The sequence below is a fragment of the Dermacentor silvarum genome, chromosome 6 (genome assembly GCF_013339745.2).
Source record: "Dermacentor silvarum isolate Dsil-2018 chromosome 6, BIME_Dsil_1.4, whole genome shotgun sequence".
In the NCBI taxonomy this organism is placed as follows: Eukaryota; Metazoa; Arthropoda; class Arachnida; order Ixodida; family Ixodidae; genus Dermacentor; species Dermacentor silvarum.
Window position 1 is genome coordinate 153,601,798 of NC_051159.1, and position 22,119 is coordinate 153,623,916.

The 22,119-nt window shown below is 44.4% G+C and overlaps 2 protein-coding genes across 2 annotated transcripts; one reads left to right on the top strand and one right to left on the bottom strand.

Annotated features, from left to right (window-relative positions):
• Positions 1-109: 109 nt before the first annotated feature.
• LOC119456272 (60S ribosomal protein L23) lies at positions 110-6,834 on the top strand. The gene is made up of 5 exons (XM_037717950.2): positions 110-179; positions 536-619; positions 994-1,122; positions 2,490-2,603; positions 6,707-6,834. Exons 1-5 carry the CDS (start codon positions 167-169, stop codon positions 6,787-6,789), a joined length of 423 nt encoding a protein of 140 aa, XP_037573878.1. The 5' UTR covers positions 110-166; the 3' UTR covers positions 6,790-6,834.
• A 7,101-nt stretch (positions 6,835-13,935) lies between these two features.
• LOC125946429 (transcription factor 15-like) lies at positions 13,936-21,317 on the bottom strand. Its single transcript, XM_049669655.1, has 3 exons — positions 21,228-21,317; positions 14,280-14,426; positions 13,936-14,176 (listed from the first exon to the last, which is right to left on the bottom strand). Exons 2-3 carry the CDS (start codon positions 14,406-14,408, stop codon positions 13,991-13,993), a joined length of 315 nt encoding a protein of 104 aa, XP_049525612.1. The 5' UTR covers positions 14,409-14,426; positions 21,228-21,317; the 3' UTR covers positions 13,936-13,990.
• Positions 21,318-22,119: the final 802 nt, after the last annotated feature.

The window sequence follows — 22,119 nt, forward strand, 5'->3', positions numbered from 1 at the left end:
AAACAAATAATGTTTGTATACTTATAATAGTGCCACGAAAGCAATTATATAGTAAAATTTAACAGAAATAATAATAAATTGTTCAACCCGGAAAAGTTGTTTCACGTTTTTGAGTGTGTGCTGTAAACTTGCGCATGCGCGAGAAGGCCTTTTCCAGCAGGCCGAAATGTCTAAGCGAGGTATGTTATGTTTCTGAATTCAAAATCGCAATTAATCGCTGCACATATAACTTTTATGGGCTTGTTATGTCAAATGAGCCTTCAGTAGTCCTTGAAGACACTTGTTCTGCTTTTAATTTAAAACTTGACGTTGAAATTAGATGTGATTATTCATTGAAGCGTGTGCGAGACCGACCGGTCTGCGCCGCCTCGGTGCTTTCTTACTGAAAGAACCAGTTTATTCTTACGCCGAATAAATTACTGCCTTCTTACTTTGTGATAGCCTGTAGCGGTGTATTTAACACACATTTCTTCACTGGTAGTTTGCGCGAGAAGTCTCTTCATAGTTGTTGAATGCCGCTGCTTTTCGTTTGCAGGACGTGGTGGAGCAGCGGGAGCGAAATTCCGCATTTCGCTCGGTCTTCCTGTTGGTGCAGTCATTAACTGCGCCGACAACACAGGTATGTGCTTCGTTTCAAACTGCAATGACCGTAAGGGTGGTAGCGATGTCGTAGTGATCGAAAAGGTATAGTAACTTGCTTCGTCTGAATGTGAACGTCGAACCCTTTGTGGGTGACGAATGTTAGCCATGAAGTAGTGTAGGCAGAAGTTAGCTTTTGTTTTCTAAAAAAAAAAAAAAGAAAGAATACCTTAAGCCGCAGTTCACGCGAAACTTATTTATCTTGTTCAAGTAGGGAGCGATGGAAACCGACTCGTTCATTTGTCATGGCGCTCGTGCCGTTTCCCAAAATGTTTCCCTGACATCTGCATTAGAAGATGCATAAATGTCTTAATCGTTTCAATTTTACATTTTTTGTCGTTTTTGTGTATGCAGGAGCCAAGAACCTCTACGTGATAGCCGTCAATGGCATCAAGGGTCGGCTGAACAGACTCCCAGCTGCAGGCGCTGGTGACATGATTGTGGCCACAGTCAAGAAGGGCAAGCCCGAGCTGAGGAAGAAAGGTATGTGTTATACAGCTGAACCACAACTAAGTGTTTCGGTCACAGGTCACTGGACAAGCCTCACGTTTGCACATTCACATCATGGCTGCACTCTGCCATCATGTTGTGTAGTGCCAAGTTCTACTGTTGTATTTGATTGCTAGTGCAGGGTTTGTAAAACTAAGGTGTTAGTCTCAATGACAACTTTTGGAGATCGTGAGCATCTATGTGTTACAGCGTTCCTCGCACGCTTGCTTAGCATAATGCCAGGAACGTCATCCATAGATGGCAACATGTCCGGTGCTAGTCTTTTGAAAGTAAAGGTGCGTCACCGAGATTGATTGCCCAAAAACACCACAGAATTTAGAAACCACATTGTACATGCATATTTGTTGCAAAATTGTTGTCTTCCTCAGGTTATAAAGTGGTGATTTGAGAAACCCACATGGGTTTCCTTCGCAACTTCATGCTTTTGCCAATTGGATAACACTTTTCCTTTCAAGATGCTTACTAAGCTATGTGGATTTCCCAGAACTGATTTTCCGTATTCAGTGCCTGACACTTTGAGTTGTCAATTTGGCGTTGCCCTGCAATCTGCTGGCCTCTTGGTTAGCTCGAATGGCAGAGCGACCACCCCTAATAACTATTGGTCCCAGGTTCAATCCCCAGACCATGTTTTTTTTTTTTTTTTTCCCCAAGCTGCAAAGCTCGAAAATCCCATATGGTTTCCTTAAAGCTTTGTGCTGCCGTTTGGCGGATGACAGTTTTTTCCTTTCACAAAACTTCCTCCACATAGTAAATTTCCACATAATTTGCCATCTTCGGTGCCCCTGTGCTTTGAATTGCCTATTCTGTCTCGTTCAGCGCACCGCTCTCCTCTCGGTTAGATGTGAGGGTAGAGCAACTCCCCTGGAAAGGTATTGGTCCTTGATTCAATCTTTGGAGCAGGACAAATTTTTCTTCACTGTGAAGCTTTCTTTCCGGGAAACCTGTATGAGGTTCGTTCATAGCTTCGTGCTGCTATTGGGTGGGTGACACTTTCTCTTTCATGAAATTAGTGAACACTCATGCCGCGAAAAACACTAACACTTCAAATGCAGGGATGCAAGAATGAAAGTTTGTTGCTGTCTGTTCATGTTGCCTTTATTCACGTGGTAGCACCAGAATTGGTAACATCACCCCATTAGTGACTTCAAAAGTTGTTATTCGCTTTGGGACGTCAAGTCGCTGCACCTTGCAACCATGTTTTTCTCTTGGCACAGAATAAGGTCTAGATTCACAGCTGAAGCTATCACATCTCTACAGCAGTTCCTTTCCTGAGTGTTTTGCTGGCCGCATCTGTGTGTCGTGTTGCTAGTTGCCTTTACTAATGGTATATTGTTACGTAGTCATGCCGGCTGTCGTCATTCGGCAACGGAAACCATACCGGAGGAAGGATGGTGTGTTCATCTACTTTGAAGACAATGCTGGCGTCATTGTTAACAACAAGGGAGAGATGAAGGGTAAGCATACTGCATCTTAAGTTTAATATGGGCTGATGTCTGTAAAGTGCTCTGCTAATGGTTATTTATATGGATGAAGTCAGTTGTTGGTAACGTGGCAGTATTCAGGGCAATGTGACGGCTACCCCATGCTTAGTGTGCTAAGTTGCCAAAGTTAACTGTCTTTTTTGGCATGTTTTCAGTTTAAGCCTGTGGTTAACATTCCATTAAAGTAATTTTGTTCACTGCAGCGTAACCATGAGCAGCCCTGCAACTAACTCATCACTACTTTTGGGGCAGTTGTAAGGGTTGTGTGGTTAGGATCACACCTATACTAGAATAGTTTCAGTACTTTGGGAACAAGTTTAGCTATGAACACTACCGAACAAGGTACATGCAAGAGAGTGCTGCTAAATATAGTGCCTAATTCAGTTATTGCTTTTAATGTGATTTAAATGTTGCTTTATTTTATTATCTTAAAGGCTGAATTTCAGATAAAATCGTGTCTAAAGGGTCTGCATACCTCTATTGGATGGATGGATGGAGGAGGCTGAACCCTTTAAACCGGGCGGTGGCATACGCCACCTAGCAAATTGCAATCTAATTTGCCCGCCCTCACGCGGGGAGTGGGGACGCTACGTACGCCTTTACTGCCGTCAGTGATTTATGCCTGGTGTTGGTGCCCTACAGCTGGCATTGCGGTTTCTTGCGTGAAATGCAACAGCATTGCCAGAACTCCAGCAAAGACGCTCATAAGCAAGTGCCAACTCATGAACAGGATTTTCAATGCTCGTTGCCGCGAACCTCATTGAAGACCCTGACAACTATGCTGGGCTCAATTCTATCGATTTAAGGTGTGAGGAACGTGACGTGCTGCCGAGGGCTCGCACTGTCTATGTGGCACTCTGTGCTACTTGCGGTTTGTGTGTGTTTTGGGAGCCAGCAAAACCAGCACAGCACTACTCGATAATGAAACTACTGAAACGCGAAAGCACGGGATGCACAGAGTCGAACGAAAATGAAACCTTTTGACTGTCTGCATCATTGTCCAAGGTGACATCAAAAAAATTTTCCTAATCGAATAGAAATAGACAAGTAGCATTTTCTTTGGTCTTAAAGTGTAATACAATGATTGTTTATAAGGGGTTAAGTACAAGTAACAGAATTATAAGAGGTTTTTTCGTCATCAGGCTAGTACTTGATTGTCCCAGGCGAGTCTTAAATTGTGTCCTGCACTTCAATTCATCAATTACGAAAGCTCTGTTTGCGATAATACGGTGCAGTACACTTATAACGATACCATATGTAACGATATATTGGTGATAACTGAGTCGACTTACGGGTATCAAGTTATGCATCAGTGCTATGAGGAAAAAATCATGTTAGGCCTGCCCATTGCATACAACAATCCAAATTTGGCCTTATGGACAGCGTTTACCATGCAGAAGCTTGACATATGTGTTGCTAAGCTCCTCTAAACGACGGAGTTGAGACTCCTGCCATTACTGTGCACTGATTGCGAAAGCCACAGAAGCACCATGAGTTGGTGCAGTGTGGCACAAGATGACACCAGCTACTTCATTCACAATTGTGCTCCATACCCATCCATTGTTATAAGTGGACTGCACTGTATTGATACTTTAGACATTCTCAAGCATTCATCTCATTTTAGCTTGACTTAATATTTGCTTGTAGTGTCCCTTTAACAAAGCAAGGTGGCACATCTAATTGCCTGTTACATGTTCATCGAGTTGCATAACATGCTCCCACTGATGTCACTTCGGCAAAAATGCCATGGTGCAGTGGTTTTAAAACCTTATAATCAAACTGCCTTTTCATGCAGTTGTATTCGGTTGACTATAGAGTTGAACTTGTTTTAAAATGGTTTACCTTGTAGTGAAGTACAATATGGGGTGCAAACACTGTTGACACTTATTATCTTTCTACCTACAGAATAATTACAAAATGCAACTTTTTTTGTTGTTGAGATATTGGTATTCAAGAACAAAAAATTTTAGTCTTGAATTAAGTTCAAACTCAACCCAGAACTGCATCTGGGATGTGGTCCAAGCTTTTCAGTAATGGCAGACATTCCCAGTGAGCACCACATTCATGATATTAAGAATTCTATGATAATGTATAGTTTGCCTTTTGCTAAAACGGTAAATACAAAGTTGGACGTGTCCATTTGATGCCTTTTGCTATATATTTTATGTACATGTCCTGGGGCAAGTTCATTGGAAAAAAAAATGTACAGTAGAACCTCGTTCATATGTTTAGAAAAAATATGCGAGAAAAAACGTACTAACCGAGAAAATGTAAAATTCGCGGTCACATAACTTGGCAGACTCAATTGTAGTTTACATCTAGGTAATGCGGAGCATTGAAGCACGCCGAGCGACCAGAGACTCGAGTTGTCATTTTTGCACCTTCGGCAAGCTTACGCTTGTGTTCCTCAAGTTTGATGTAGGTCAGCAGCTTTTTTGGGTGGGGAATTTCGGGGAGAAGTTCTGACGTGGCCGCTTGCCGAGAATCATTACGGTATGAGATGCCGTAACGCACACCAGCGCTTTCATGGGCTTGTACAGCGGGGAAGCTGCTACAGTGAGCGGTTGCTCTTGATAGTGCGCACCTTTTCTTGTTCATAGGGGTCTAGGGACCAGAAAACATTTCATATGATCGCAATTTGGTGATGTACTAAACATTAGGGCCGAACGGTGTTTTCCGGGAACATACTAATAGGTAAAAAAGTGTACATATACTGGGTCATTTGTGTTCTCACTCGCGAACGTTGGCACTGTTACATCGTATAAAATGTTATTGTATCAATGAGGTTGTAAATGTAAATTTAAGTTAACTTTGGAAACCATAGGTGAAAGGGTGCTGATAGTGCCTCTTTCACCATGCATTCAATTTGTTGTCAAGCAGCACATTAACTCTTTCCCTACCATGGGGAAAATAGGCGTTTTTTTTGTATGTTACGGCAGATGTTTTTTTTTTAATGAACTACTGCACTCAATATTTAATGTAATAAATAAACAGAAGGAAATATGAATGCACTTTTCACGCATAAAAGTTTTATTGACAAGATGTATGTCATAAAAAAGATAAATTGTTAAAATCAAGCTTGTGCAATTAAATTGAACAAAGTTTGTAAAGACACGCTTGGCATCTACTAGGAAAAAAATGTTACGAAAATTATGAGATATTCAAAATGTATTGCTGTCTATTACACTATCTCCGGAAAAATCAGAATTTTTCATTTAACAGGTATTTCGCGACAAAATTTAACTGCAAGCACTACAATTCGGCGTGCCGGGCTGCGGCCACCGATGTTCCGGGCTGGTTTGCGTCGTCGCTTTCAGACTCAGTCTGACGAAAAGTCAGCATCCTCTGACTCACTGCTATTCGATGTATTGATAAGATCGGCTGCAGAGGCAGTGGAATCGCAATGTTGGCGATCTCCCAACGCGCGCGTAACGTTTCCGCAGCTGAGCATTTTTGCGTTCTGCTTTGACGATCACGAAACTTTGGAGCGCGTTTAAAAATCACCGCCTTGTGGGCAAAAAGTGAACTGCTTAGAAAACTGAAATAAAGTTCTCCTTCATGTCCGATAGTGCAGTACTACGTCTGTGAGCGATGCGGACGGTCTTGAAAGCGGCGTTTCAAACCATCGATAGAACACTAACAATGCCCAATGGGCGCGGTACAGAAAGAGTTGCGGTACACACACATTATCTTCTCTCGCTTTAACCACGTTTGAGTACAGAATGACTGTTTAGATTTCACTGCAATTCTTACTGCACTAAGCTTAGTAAGGTGTAAGGCCATGTAGAACAAAAAGCGCCTTCTATAGCTCTCTTCCAGGCACATGGTAGTGAGGGCACACCATTATGTGAGTTTTGTCCCGTGAGGCATAGCTTGTTTTCCAAACAGTGCTTTGAGCTCAGTGAAACCTAATCTAAAAGCAATGTGTCAAGCTTTGTCTGCAGACATTGGTAGGATTCAATACTATTATATTTGTTGGCTTTTGACAAACTTTCGAGCAGATAGGGTTTGAACATACTATTTTCATTGCACACCCATGCTTGATGGCTCTTCACTCCTTTTCTCTTCCATGCCAGGCTCTGCTATCACTGGACCAGTGGCAAAGGAGTGTGCAGACTTATGGCCCAGGATTGCATCCAATGCAAGCAGCATTGCTTAATTTGTGTTGACCAGCCTAAATAAAAAAAAAAGAACTTCAAATGAGTATGACCTCTTTCCTGAAGTGTAGGCTGTTTCTGTTCTATTAGATAATATGCAGAATTTTATAAGCAGGCTTTCTCTGATATCTAACTGGCACTAAAGAAAAGATTTCTTCTGTATGAGTAAATTACCCTTCAATATAATGCCACTCTTCTCATGGGTGGCGATGCCTCCTTGAAGTTCCCGTACAAGCTTGCTGCGATGTCGTGGATTTTGACTGCATCTTTTTTGGTCCATTTAATTCTTTTGTGGTAAAGGTAGACTACATTGTGTTCTAAAGGAGCCTAAGATTGAACATAGCTAGTTTTGGGAATTTTTGCTGCACCAATGCAGCCTAAATATAAAAAAATACATTGAAATTTGTGATGTATTGGTGCGACATTCAAAAACTGAAATTTTGACTCATTTTTTCTTCTAATCTGGGAATTTGAAATTAACAACAGTCTTCAAAGAAATCTTTATCTGTAAAAACTAATTTAGTGTTTTGCTTTAGTGTCCCTTTAACCAAGATTGCTGCAATCCCACTTGCAGCAAGCTAAGACATGTTTTGGAAGCTTGGATGGTGTGGGAATAGAGGGCAGGACGATATTTATGTATTAAGATATTGACATTTTCAAATGGCATTGACAGTACTGTCACTGGAAACACACAGTATACCAAGGTACTAACAAGAAATCGAAGCTGTTGTCTCCTGGCGACACGGTGAGCTTTTCCAGCTCTTTCGAATTAGCCCGATGTTATGAGTGCTGAAAAATCGGTTTGCTTTTGACCCGCCACGCAAGGCAGGTGACGTGCTCAAGCTCAATGCATTGTGCTGCGGAAAGACGAGAAACGCCGTTTATCACATCTTTCTAAATGATGATTGTTGGCCGTTGTCTTGTAGCAAAATGAGCTAGCTTCGTCGTTTCTCGGTGAAGGGTGGCCAGTAAAAAAAAGTCCTGCATTTGTAGGCATGAGTTGGGAACTTGTTACGAATCTTAAAAATTATCGGGAAAACTAGACGACTTGCAGTCGTACAGTTTGGCACAGATAATCCGAGTGCAAAAGAGAATGTATGTGTAAAACATCAAGGTCAGTGGACACCGTAAAATTGCCAGAGTTGCTCTTTTAATGGTTCTTAAGGTGGTAGAATGCCTTCGTCTTTTTTTGGTGTACAAGATGGATTTTGTTTTTTAAATTTTATGAATGCCCATACATTCAGCTACATGTTGCAAAAGAAATTACCTTCCTGTCACCATTACTTTGGGAGTTAGTTTTCCAATCCATACCCTTGTATTGCAAAACCGAAAATCAGTACTATTTCTTATAGATATTCCAAATTCTTTTTTCATTTTATGTTGCCGAGTAGGCACACGAACAAAAGGAGGCTAGTGCATCTCGTGGGGGCTCCAGCTAAGAAGCTGGTGTTAGCCTCTGTGTTGTTTTTGACATCTTGCACATAGTTTGAAGATATGTTTACATTAATGTTATGCAAACCTTAACTTTTTGAATGAATATTTCTATATAAAATTTTGCACACCCATTCCTCACATAGAAATGTGTGCAACATAGAAGCAAATGAATTTGTGCAATGTTTTTGCATTTACAGCACATTTTGCAAATAAGTTTAGTCCAAATTGGCAATCTCTCACTTTGTTTAGTTTTTCAAATAAAACTTCCTTAATGTTTATCACATAGCATTCATCCTAGTTCATTGCATAGGTCCCACACTTAGCTACGCACATAAATTCCAAAGCTTTACACAATTCAGCAATTCATTAGCACTGCTGGCGTGACAAGCACTTTACCATATTTTATAAGAAAGATTACCTGCCGAAAATTTCAAAAGCATTTTCTGCACTTTAAATAGTTCATTAAGTTTATTCGTTGACGCTTGACGTTGACCACATTGGAGGGCTCCACTAGGTCTGCCCATCTTGAGCTGACAAGTGCAGTGCATACAATGTGTGCTAATGATCGTGTCTGCTAAGTATTACAGCCCCATGCAACGCGGAAAGAGCTTGCATTTCAAACCAAATGTCGTTTGCCCTTTGCGGGCGCTGCGCTCCCAGCCGGAAAGTCGACGTCAATCATGCAAGTTCTACGTACATGGCCTTGCTGTGACGTCACTCACAGTGATGTGACTACGAGAATTATTCAAGGCAAGATCCGTTACTTGTTTACTTCATTAGATGAACTGAAGCCAAGAGAATCATCATGCAGTCGTGTGCACAGAGAAGAAACTAATTTTCTATTCTATTTTGACCATGCTCTTTCATCCTCTCGCACCTGCCTCGGTGTTCGTGATTGTGATGCTGACTTATACTGCTAATCAGGTGTTCTCGTGCAGAGCACGCAAAATCATCCGCTGTGCAAAACCAGACAAACGCAACAGCTCGTGCGCTAGACCACCACTGAAAGTGCGCCTCTTGGCGAAAACGCGAGAGTCCAAGGTTCCGCCATCTTGCTTTGTTCATCAGAGGTGTGGGGAGAAGTGCACTTATAGGTTTTGCATGTCAAACTGAACAGAAATTGGAGCTGAACCGAACCATTACTTTTCGGACATCTTGGAACCAAACCCAAACCGGTACTTTTTGGAGGAACCGGTTTGGCAAACGGTTCAGAAGGCACAGTGGACACTACGCAAGGGTAGGTCAGAGGGGAAATGTTGGACACAGGCTCAAAGCTTCCGGTACTCTACAAACGATTCCCACGCTACAGACAATACTCAATTTTTAACTTCTGATAACCTCTACTTAGTTGGGACACTTGTTCTGTTAATTTTTGGGCAACTAAAGCTGTCCTTTATGCGATGAAAAGTGGTCGTTTTACATACATGCTTCCACATCTTGCTCGAGCAAAGAGACCGGAACAATTCTATTCAGCTTTCTGATATGTTTTTGATGTATGCTGTTGGCTGAGCTGCAGTTAATTTTGTGCTTGAATGCATAAAGCGACGTTATTTTAAGATACTAATTGGAACGCCAATGCATTTCTCCGCAAAGTTCGATAATATCTCGAAGCTGGTGTCATCCTAAGAATATTCCAAGTGGATCCGCCTTGCGAACTAACTCCATGGCTACAATTTGTAAATTACAATATGGGCCATCAGGTAATTCGATTATGCTTTTCAATTTCTTGTGCAAGTAATGTCCGCCTCTTCGAGTAGACCAGCTCATTAACTAGAATTGGGCTATCTGCCACAGGCAACCTTAAATAAATTTTGAAAGTGTTCGCTGAAACACCCTGTATGTAAAAGCATCGTACACGTAATGCGAAGACGTGGGATCGTTCCCCACCTGCGGCAAGTTTTTTCATCCACTTTGATTTCTATTAATGTATCATTTCTTTAATTCAATTATTAAGTACAAGTAATTTCGCCTATCTTGTCCTTGGTGTCTGTTTGTTGGCTTCCTAGAATATATATATAGTCATACAAGGAGCCAACAAACAATGGCACCAAGTACAGTTGGCTGCTTATAATATGACTAATAAAAATCGGGCCTCTCGGTTCACTTTCTTCTCTATATATATATACACACAAAAAGGAATCGGAAGCGGCAACAGCTTTCGCCACGATGGACAGAACAAAGCACAATTGTTTATTCAACTGCAGGTATTTTAGGGGAGGCAAGTGCTTGAACACATAATCTTTAAAGAGCCGCTGAACCACTCGTGACAACTTTTTAATAATAAACACACATCATCTACAGAATATTACGGTGATCATCCTAAGTGAACGTGGCAATGTCGCGCGCTGTGAAAATACAACACATTAAAAAAAATTTCAAATCTCGTGCTCCTCTCTGGGCTTTTCTTGTCCCTATATCCCGCCAGCAGGGCCCTGAGCATGGTGTTGTCATGGTAGAAACTTTCTATTGGTCGGTAGATTTGGGACGATAGCCGGCTGTATTCTGAGAAAGGAAAGTGGCTCGCCCCATTGTGTGCACTGCCATATAGGTGTCTGTATATGTAGGGAAAGTGTAAGAGTGGGGTTGAAGATGAATATGCAGAAGACGTACAAAGATAATATTCAATAGCCTAGCAAGGGAACAAGCATACAGGATGGCCAGTCAGCTTCTAGAGTTTGTAAAAGAGTACGTTTATCTAGGTCAATTACAGGCAACCCTGATCATGAGAAGGAAATTTACAGAATAAAATTGGATTGGAGTGCATATGGCAGGCATTACCAAATCCTGACTGGGAGCTTACCACTGTCGTTGAAAGGGAAAGTGTAAAATCATTGCATTCTACCGGTGCTAACATATGGGGCAGAAACTTGGAGGTTAATAAAGAAGCTCGAGAACAAGTTAAGGACCGCACAAAGAGCGATGGAACGAAAAATGTTAGGCCTAACGCTGAGAGATGGGAAGAGAGTGGTGTGGATCAGAGAGCAAACGTGGATAGCCGATATTCTACTTGACATTAAGAGGGGAAAATGGAGCTGGGCAGGCCATGTAATGCACAGGATGGGTAACTGGTGGACCATAAGAGTTGCAGAATGGATACCACGAGAAGAGGAAGCGCATTCGAGGACGGACAGAAAACTAGGTGGAGTGATGAAGTTAGGAAATTTGCAGGCGCAAGTTGGAATCGGCTAGCGCAAGGCAGGGGTAATTGGAGATCGCGGGGAGATCGTCCTGTAGTGGACATAAATATAGGCTGATGATGATGACGATATGTGGTGTTGGCACTGCATGGAGTTCGTGAGAGGGCAAAGTGGAGGAGAGAGTGCCAGTGGAGTGTAAGCGGGCCGGTAGTCGGGTGACGAACGTTTATTGCGGTTGAAACGAAGTAGATATAGGAAATAATGGTGCCGTAACAGGTCACGTGATTTTAACGAAATGGCCGTTGACGTCGGAGTGACTCAGCCATGCTACATGGAGAAGGTAGTGAATGCGAGCGAGTAGCCGCTTAGCCGGGAAATCAGCTCTGCGGAAGCCCGTAAGGTTAATGAAAAGGAATATTATCATCCCCCTGAATGCAGCACAAACCTGCAAAGGGTTTAGTAGGGTGGATGACAATTTTTTTCTTTCCTGTCGCATAGGTCATCAAGCACATGCACCTTTGCTATTATAGCATCATTTAAAATTCTTGCGGCTGTGTGTTCGCTGTAGACTGGTACACTAGTAACATGAGCTAAACTGGTTCAGGGGTCCTTTGAGGTGCATCATTTTTGCACCCTCATATCTTGTTTGCATATTGCACATGAAGTGGCACCACTCAAATAACTACAACATAAATTATTGCACTACTACTTGGAAAACAGTGAAGTTGGTGGGACATTTGGTATTGCAACAGGGTTCCCCTTCGTGACCATTTAATCTTTCAAATTTTCCTAAAGAAGCAAATTCCGTGTAAAGGTGTTCTTAACTCAAAACCAGTCGGATTTCGATAATGCGATCTACGTTAGATCCGGATTTCTGGGTTATACGAATTTGGAAGTCCTGGTCAGAATGCATTTCGTAATATGCTTTCCATTTCGAGGCATCTGTGGACATTATGGCTGCGGTAGATACAAATTTCTGATGCGACACGAGATCTTTCTAGCCATGGAAATGCAGTCACGAAACCGTCGTGCAACATCCTCCACTTTCCTGATTCTGCAAGAGAAAGCATAACTGCACCGGACTGGTAGCTCACGCCAGACGTTACCACCATGTCCTAACCGTCCGTACTCGTCCCCGCGGGTCCTTCAATACTTATCGAGGGGCCCTACCGCAGCTTTCAGGGAAATAAGGTACAGAAAACCTTGGGTTTCTTCAAGGGATAGTAATCGTCATGAGCGGGAGTTTCTTGCCTTCACTTTTGTATTGTGATTGCGATTTGTCACAGGTCATACGAATGTCTTCCACGCACAAAATTGAAAGAAGGAAATTGCCGTCAATTTTCTTCACTAATCAACATATTTCTAGCCCACTGTACCTTATGAAATAAAAATGTCAGGCGGGTTCTCCCAAAAAGTATTGATTGATTCAATCGATTGATTGAATTTCCTAATGGAATGTCGAATATTCTGTCGTTTATAAATAAAAGTGACATGAAGTTTGCGTGGAGGCTTTCTGGTTAAAAAAAAGTGATTTACATTATTTGATGCATGTAATGTGTTCACAACTGGATGTCCCATCAACTGGGGTGCTTGTAAATATAAGCTCAGTAGTCTGCTCCCTACGAGCCAGACATTCTTATTTAATGACTGGAAGTTCCTGTATAGAAGTTGGCTGTACCATGTGTTCGCTGAAAAGGTGCCTCTTAGCAGCATCCACAGCCGTCCTACAGCGGAATAATTTGGAACAGTGGCCACCTGAGTCGGTCTCTCCCCCAAAACGGCAACAAGTGTTTTTTGAACCAAAAATGAATATTCGACAATTACAAATAATGAATTCTTATACAGAGTAACGAAATGCTATTAAATTCATGTTTGAAATGTGGAATATTTGCACACGCCCGTACTTGGCCTTCTGTGCCGAGGACGGCCTGAAGCACTGTAGTGCGATTTGCTCCTCCGATTGACTACGGGCTTTTGTTCAGCCTATCTATACATTCACGGACAAATATTTGGGGCAACAAAGGGAAAGCTGCGGAGGCAAAGCGCGCACAAGAACGCTCTTGAAAAGAAGTCCCACATTCTCGTCTGCGTTAGTTTAAGCTCAGGAAGAGAAGTTAGAAACATATTACACAAGCAAAATAGGCCACTGACTGCTAAATCTAACTTAATTTTCTGCTGTTCTCCGCGTTAAAGCAAATGCGAAACGCTGCCAGAATAGGCGCAGCAACACACTTGCAGAATCTTCATACCCGTAGCTTTTTCTTCACTGCCACAGAAAGACAAAGTTGTCAGCGAGTTCCAGGTGCGCTGTAGCGAAGGCAGTTGCAAAAGGAGAAGCTTGATCGTCTCTTTGCAGCCCCAAACATGTTTCAGGAGTGTGAATATAGGACTTAGCGAGGTAGGGCACAATTATGTCGCTGGTACCGCCTTTTCTGAGAGCCATATGCGCAGCTGGCACGTGGTTCTGGCAATAACGGTAGCAAAAAGATACTGGACAGTATCTGGTGGATACTCATACTCGGAACTTGCGTCTAGGACGCTGATATCTACTATACTTAGTAGAGATCAGTGGTCCAGGATAGCAATCAAGGGCGGCGTAACTGCAGCCCCCGGACTACAATGGCGCCAGTGGTTATGCAGACAGATGACGGCCGCTGGCCTGGTGCTGCGTCTCAGCGCTGCAGCGTGCCGATCGCCGCTCGGTCACGCAGAAGACACAGAAGGGCGCGCAGTTGGGCCGAGGCGCGCCTCCATCGCTCTGCACCCGGCTTGCCGACAGGTGCGCGATGTAGCCCGCAGCCAGCCGGAGGGTCTCCACCTGTAAGCGCCGACCCCGTTATGGAACTCTGTACGTGTGGCTGTACAAATATATATGTGGGATGGGCAGGGAAATGTAACGGATGCAGAGGCAAATGTCTCACCTTGGACAGCCTCCTGTCCTTTGGCTCGGTTGGGATGAGCTGTCTCAGAGCGGTCATAGCGGCGTTCACAGCGGCCGCACCGCCGCGTTTAGTGGGGCGTCCGGCTAGGACCTCCGGTGCATCACCCATGGTGCCATACGCGTGGAACTGCAAAAATAAAGAGGGGCGCCGCGTGTCATATACTATGTAGGTCACAGCCTTGTTTGACTTTCCACTCAGCAATGCCGTTTTCGTTAAAAATAAATAAGGTCTGATTTGTGTCTGGGAATATGAACTCGAAAAAAAAGTCGCAGTTTCGCCCGAAAGGCAAAACATCAATTGCGCTAGCAAATTAGTAGAGAGCTATGCGGAGTAAGGATAGTAGTTTATCGGCTGTATAAACGTGGACACATTCACTTACTAACTGAATTAACAAGCATGGTGTCAGCGCGCACAAGCAAACACTCGACGATCTCACTCGAAGACCGCAGACAACCGCTGTCAAAACGCTGGCGTGAGCAAGCGCAGCAGCAGCAGCGAGCAAACGTTAGTGGGGTCTATCGCTTCAATGGAAATTGAGCGGCGAAAGCACAGCGCATACAAAGTATGAGCCGTCTGCAGATCGCTTTCAAGATACGGTGCGGGTGACCGGCCGCAGCCGGGCAAAGTACAAGTACGCAGTTGCGGGCAGAGTAGAACCCCCCCCCCCTTCCCTCCCACGCTGCCATTCCTCCTTTCGCGTGCGAGTCGCCAGTCCCCTTACGCCGTTGGTGCCGCAGCACGACGTCGCCCCCCTCCCTTCCTCCCATTCCCGCACGGCCTTTGGCGCGACGATCGCGTTTGCCCTCCGCCGTGCGTTCGCTCTCCGTAAAAGCGCGAGTCCCTAGCGCGCTTTCACTCGCAAATTCGGCGCGCGGCGACGATTTTATCGCCCTTGGACTTTATACGGAACCTCACGGCGACGACGACGGCAGAAATCCGCTTGGAGTGTCCATATATTTGCTATCGCACTAAAACTAACCCCGTACCTGAATATTTTACTGCAATCAACCTCCAAATTTAGGGTTCCAGATTTTGCTCTGGACCTTTTCCGTGTTATTTGATGGAGGTAATGCAAAGGCATCTAAAAATGTTGGTGCACGCGAACGGACATTATTTAGCAATGCGATTGCCACTCAATTCGAATTTCGCCTGACTTTTGCTTTCACATTTGACGTTTCTGCGTGACGCCAATTGCAGCAGTTCTCACATACAAGCTTTTCTATCAGAAATTAACACGTTTGAGTTCTGCTCACTTGAAAATTCAAAGGAATGAAATCGGCAGAATCCGACTTATGTGTGGGATTCAGTCATATAAGCGAAGCTTTCTTTAATATTTGCTGAAATCTCTTCACCACACTTCTCCTTCTTCACTTCTCTGTAGCTGTACGCGCTTCTCGCTCAATGCAAGCTCTGATCTCATTTTGTTCACTCGACTTCTACCTTCACACTCGTCTTCTGTTGCCGACTTCAATTTTATGTAGTCGACCACTGTTTTGTGGCTCAACGCTCCTCGCTCAATGCACACTCTGGTACCATTTTGTTCCCTTAACCACTTTCTCCACACTCGAGATGTTTTTGTTGGCGGCTTCTTCACTTCCCTGTAGCCTGCCTCTTTAATTTTCTGTTGACGATTTCTCCAATTCTTGCCTCTTGTTCCTTTCTTATCCTGACGTCGATTTTCGCCACAACGAAAAAGGCGTCTCGAGGCTCCGTTTCACAAACTCGGGATACCATTCACTCCCCAAATTTCTTGAAAATTCCTCATGCACAATTCTGAGTTTTATTACATTGACCTTAAATCAATCCTGCCCGGTTCCTGTTTTATTTCCATTCGTAACACTTACATTTCCCTTTATTTCTACATATAATCTTATTTTACTTTAACTGTACCGTCCGCTTCCTGGCCAATCCCCCGTGGTGGGTATGTGTGCCACATTAAGGAAATCGTCATCATCATCATCAAGCTGAACCGAACAGTCCCATTTTCGTCGGACGGCAGATCCTTGTTGTCGAGGCAACAACAACAACAAGTCGGCCTGTTCTCGACTGCAGCTCTCAGCTCTTCACTTCGGTGCGCAACTGCCTGCGACAGTCGCTCGGCGACATCTTGTTGACGCTACACACCTTGCATGACTGTACCCACCCGGCCTTTTCGAGATTGTGCGCAACCAGGAGACAGGTGGGCGACTCTCCGACCACGTATAATGAGGTCAGGAGCAGCAAACCAAACGTGACGACCACAAGCTGCGACAATTACCAATCGAGCCGGCAGAAGTCCACGAATAACAGCAGTGCTGGCAGGAAAATGCTCGAGAGCGCCGGCGCGAAGAAGCAAAGCAGGAGAGGGATGGAATGAAAGGACAGAGGAACTCGTATAACTCGATCGTCTTAACGTTCACCGGGAGGTGTAAATCTGTACCGCCTCTTCGAATTGAATATTCCCAATCTTCAACTCGAAATAGCACGCAGTATATTTTATGTTGGGAACGTAGAGTTAGGTGCCTTTGTTTCATATTGAGCGCTACAGATTGTATAAACTGTTTTGGCTGGGAAAAAAGACTTCGACGAAAATTCTCACTCGTGATCCGCAGGTGGTTCGAAGAATTCCTGAAACGCCAGAACCACCGAAATGAAACATAACGAAAAGAAGGGTAAAGACTCTCTTTTTTAAATAGTCACAAAAGAAAAAGTTGAGTTGTGATAGTCAATTACGCCTCAACAATGCAAAAAAAAAAAAAAATGTTTTTACTTTTCAGAGGAGGCTTGCTCTCTCTTGATAAACCACAAAACACGCAAAAGCCATATACGGATGGCTTGAAGTTGACGTTCCCGTGTCAGCTCGCCATGTCGGGGATTTTGACGGCGCCTGCTCGGGACTGTAGTCAATATGTTATCACTGAAGATGGACAACACTGTATTCCAAAAGAGCGAAATACTGAAGTTGGCAAGTTTCGAAAACTTCTATGCATCACACCGACGTACCGGCGCTGCCGTTACGGCGCGAAATTATATATATATAAATTAACTAAAATAGAGTTCTAAAATAATACCTTATCACTCTAACTTGATTTAGTGTTTCTCTTTAATGTACCTTTAATAAACGCTCGTCTACTTGAACGTGATTCAAGCAGCGCTGAGTCGCCGGTCTGCCGTCACGCAGGCTCTTTTTTATAATATACATATACACGGATTGACGTCTTTCGAAAGAAGGGGGTGTGGTACACGCTAGCCTGTTTACATTTTTGGGTTATTTGTTTCCAGTGGGCTGTTTTCACACGTGGCGTGAAGAACCGGGGAAGCGCAGCTGTATACGCCGTACGCACGTATGTCAAGTCCGTCATGGGCGACCAAGTTTGTTGGATTTTTTTTTTTTTGCGTGTATGTATTGGGGCAAACTAAACAATCAATAACTAAAAAAATTTTTTTAGGGGTTTATGGTGCCAAAACAAAGATCTGATTATGATCGAGGCACGTCATATATCGTGGGACTCTGGATTAATTTCGACCACCTGGGCTTCTTAAATGTGCACCCAATGCACGGCACCCGAAATGCGGCTGCCGAGGCAGGAATATGATCCCGCGCCTCGTGCTTATCAACGCAATGCCATAGCCGCTTAGCCACCGCGGCGGGTAGCAAAAACTAGATTAAGCGCAACGGCAAAAGTAAGCGAGAATGTTTCTAGCTTTTCCGAAAGCAAAACGCAAGGAGAGAAATGTGTGAAAGGTCCACTGTACGAGAAAGGTGACTCAAAATAACTTGTCCTTAGGTTAGCTGCATGGTGCATACTCGGTAAGGCCATTGTAACGCAAATATAACAGGCTCAAAGAACGCAAGACACACGTCATGTTCTTGGTGCCTGTTTTATTGGCGTAACAATACGGCTTCACCATGCTTCTAGCTGTAGGCTTTATATCGTACCGCCCACTACTAGCCATTGGCTATGAGGCCATAAATGTGTGAAAACATTTTTATTCAATTTGTGGATTATATTAACAGAAACATAGAGAAAATTGTACGCTTCTCCCGTGTGCGCTTGTCTCGTGTGTTGTACGCTTGGTTCGTGTGTATTAACGCAATGGTGTTCGCCGCTACTGAGAGCCTAGGCAACTCATCGCAAAGCTGGTTATGTAAGCGAACTGAGCTACCATTTTATTCCAGAATATCTCAACCAAAATGCGTACGCGAAGAGGAGTCCAGTCGAGGATCGTCACGCACATAATGCGTAACTAAACGTGACGATATAAAGCATTGCTAAGTCAATTGCACCACATGGCCACCCTGTTCTGCTCGCGTTTTGCGTTTGAATTTTACCGCTCGATCGCTCTTCAACCCGGCTCAATTTCCGTAGAAACATCGGAATGAGTGAAAAGTGAACAATTCTAAATAAAAGTAGATGACGTATTTGCGAATACGCGCACACGCATTTCCCAGCGCATCTTTAGCCCGACTGGTTATGAATTGTTACCTATACAACATCTGGCAAAGCTAAGGCTTCGCTATACTCTTCCCTTTCACACGTGACGTCATTGCACAACGACGGAGGGGGCAGCTGCTCTACATCTCAGCCGTCTCCGTGCATGGTTAAGCCATGAATATTTAGCCTAAAGACCCTCTGCTTAGCTTGGCAATTGCGCACGCAGAAAGCAGCTGCATGCGTACTGTGTGCATCTAACGTTAGCCAAGCTGGTTAACGAAAAAAAGATAAAAATACACGGCGCAAGATACAATGATATAACCTAATGTGTTTCGTTGTCAGAGGTCTGATCACCGAACACCCTATGTCTAGAAATTGTACCTTGCACCGTGTTTTATAATTTTCTTTTCGTTGAAGAGCTTGGCTAACGCTAGCCGGGGCATCATATACGTACGAGTATATAGCTGCTTCCTCCGCGAATCTTTGGATCGTGTTGCAACTGCTAGTACGCGGAGATGCCACATTGCACGTTTATAGGTGTTGACTCGCAGCTGATACTCTTACTCATTGTCCGTCCTCGTTTCAGTTCATACCGATGGCAAGTGCACAGATGGAGATAGTGTATACAGTACCAACGTCCACACATATGTATATGTCTATATAGGACTCGAGCGCTCCGCTGCAGAGCAAAAGTATAATATTAACACCGGGCTGAGTAACTGTTTCGCCCGGCCACTCTTGTGGCTTCCGCTGGTCACAAGCAATTGTCTCTCAAACCGGCCACCAACGCATATATATAAATTTCTTTGCATTGCAGCGCGCCGATTCAGCGCTGTATGTGGAAGTGTGGACGACTGCACATATCTCTGCAGTGTTTATTCGAGCGTCGCGCCTGCAATTCATCCGAAGTGTGCGTGGCACGTCGGTTTAAGAATGACAATCCGAGTAACTCCCAATAATTTATTAAGATATCGATCGCGATTAGTGCATCACGTGGTCCATTGAAACATTAGTCGAGATACCGTATACTTGCACGAAGATACCGCAAGTTTTTTTGTTTTTTTTTTCTTTTTCGAAATTTCCCACCTCAGAACGCGCCTCGCATTATATTTGGGGTCGTGTCATGCACAATCGTAATCTATACTTTTCTCTTTCGGAGAGACCGAAAGTCCCCCTCTCGTTATATTTGCGGTCGCGTTATTAACGTGAAAATACGGTATTTTACCAAGAAGGGAATAGGTTTGGGCATGTTGGTTATTCATCGTAATACAACTAGCATAGCGCGGTATAAGGACGAGGGGCAAGTCGGGACAGGACAAGCGCTAGCTTTCAACAAAGATTTGAAGTGCAGATTCTGAGCACATATATATCTATCTGAATCTGCAGAGAGCAACAAGGAAAACTGCCACGTGCTGTCTTTGTCGAAAATGCAAGCTCTTTCTTAGATAAAGCTACTGACCTTGCTAGTGCACAGAGTACCCGAACTTACTGAATGTGTTTTCTTTTCTGGAATGGCACCCTGCACCTACAGCGTCACCAAAGCTACCGTGGCCAAAATAATGTACTTACCCTGCAATCAATTTGCAAAACGAACACGAAAGTGATCCAGTATAACATTCCGCAATCCCATAATAGATAGGAGATGCCACGTACGCTTTTGTTTTATAACTGAAGAGGCTAGCATTATAATTTCTAAGTGTCCGTCTGTAGAATATATCATTAATACATTGACGCGCATTGGCGTTGCACTTATTGCCCCGCAGGGCATGAGGGAGATTCTTTGAGGGTGAGGGAAGAGAGGAATAGTATAATGGAACGTCAATGTAATCGTCATGCGTGTTTAGCACGGACGTCGAGATTGGTGCTATAGTCTCGGGGTCCCTTGTAAAATAGGTGCGCTGTGAGCTCTGCAATATACACCATATCTAAGAGATAGAAATTACTGGGGAAAATTTACTATCATCATTATTTTTGGCAAGGAGACATCTCGGAACTCAGCACTTACCAGTGACGAGAAATCACAGGCGAAGTAGCTGCATGTCACAGGAAATATACATATGCACAGGCACAATTCCTGCGCCTCGCCATTTGCTGGAGCTGGTAAGATCAAGAAGTACGAACGTATTTCGAACCATGGGGGCGAAATGGAAAACGCTCGTGTACTAAGATTTAAGTGCACGTTAAGGAACCCCAGGTGACCCCCCCCCCCCCCTCACGCACGCACGCACGCACGCACGCACGCACGCACGCACGCACGCGCGCACACACACACACACACACACACACACACACACACACACACACACACACACACACACACCTCTCGTGTCTATTACCTGCCCGGATGGAAGGACATATATGCACAGGGGACAAAACGTTGTTCGTGGGCACTTGATCTGCCTGCATCTGCGGCGTTCCATCAGATTTGAGTGCCGGCTGAAAACACGGGAGCGAGAGGCGGCCCGTCGGCGTCGGCGGTCCGTCAGAACGAAACGTGTGGGCATACACTCACCGAGCTGGCCGGAAACAAGCGACGGGGCCACCACCGCAGGCGCCTTTTCCTTGGGCGGCGACGGAGCGCGCAGTGCAGACTGCGGCCGCAGCTGAGGCTGAGACGGCTTTGGCCCGCAGCTGGCCCCGCGCCGTACTAGTCAGCCCAGCCGGTGGCTGCGGTTGCCGATCCTGTGGCCCTATAGTGTTCGCCACCATCCTCCCTACTGCTCCCTTCCTCTTTTATCTTTCGTATTTACGGTCTTCGCTGCAAACGGGAAGACTCGAGAGGGGAAGCTGGCGACAAGCAAGCAAGCAAACGAGAGAAAGAAAGGAAAGAAGGAAGAAAGAAAGGAACCACGCAGTGGCGCTCTGTGGAGCGCCGTTCCTTCCTCCGCTTATTAGGGCGACCTTGAAAAGGCGGCCAGATTTGCAGCAGTTCCTGATTTTAAGAAATGTGCGTACGTGTGTGTTTGTAAGAGTGGTGTGAGCGCGCGCACCCTCATCTCCACCCCCCTCCATTTTTTTTCTTCTATTCTTTTGCCCACCTTCTTCTAAGACCTTTCTTCTCCTCCGTCCCATTCCATGCAGAGTAGCATGTAGGCGAATTAAAGGGAAACTGAGACATCCACCCAAATGTAGCAATTACCACCTAGCGGATTTCCGCTGAACTATTACGTCATGTAGGCGAATACACGCTGCCCCTCTGCTTTTCAATAAAGAGCTTTCTCGCGCTCTCTCTCTATCGTGCGTACGTGCGTGCGCGCTTGTTCTTCGCTCCCTCCCATGTGAATGTGTTTATTTCGCACTACCTTTTACAAGTGTGTGTGTGTTTAATTTTGGAAATTAAGACACATTTCCTCGCGCCGAGCGCATGAGATTGGGGTGCCTGCTCTTACGTGGGTGGTGGCGTT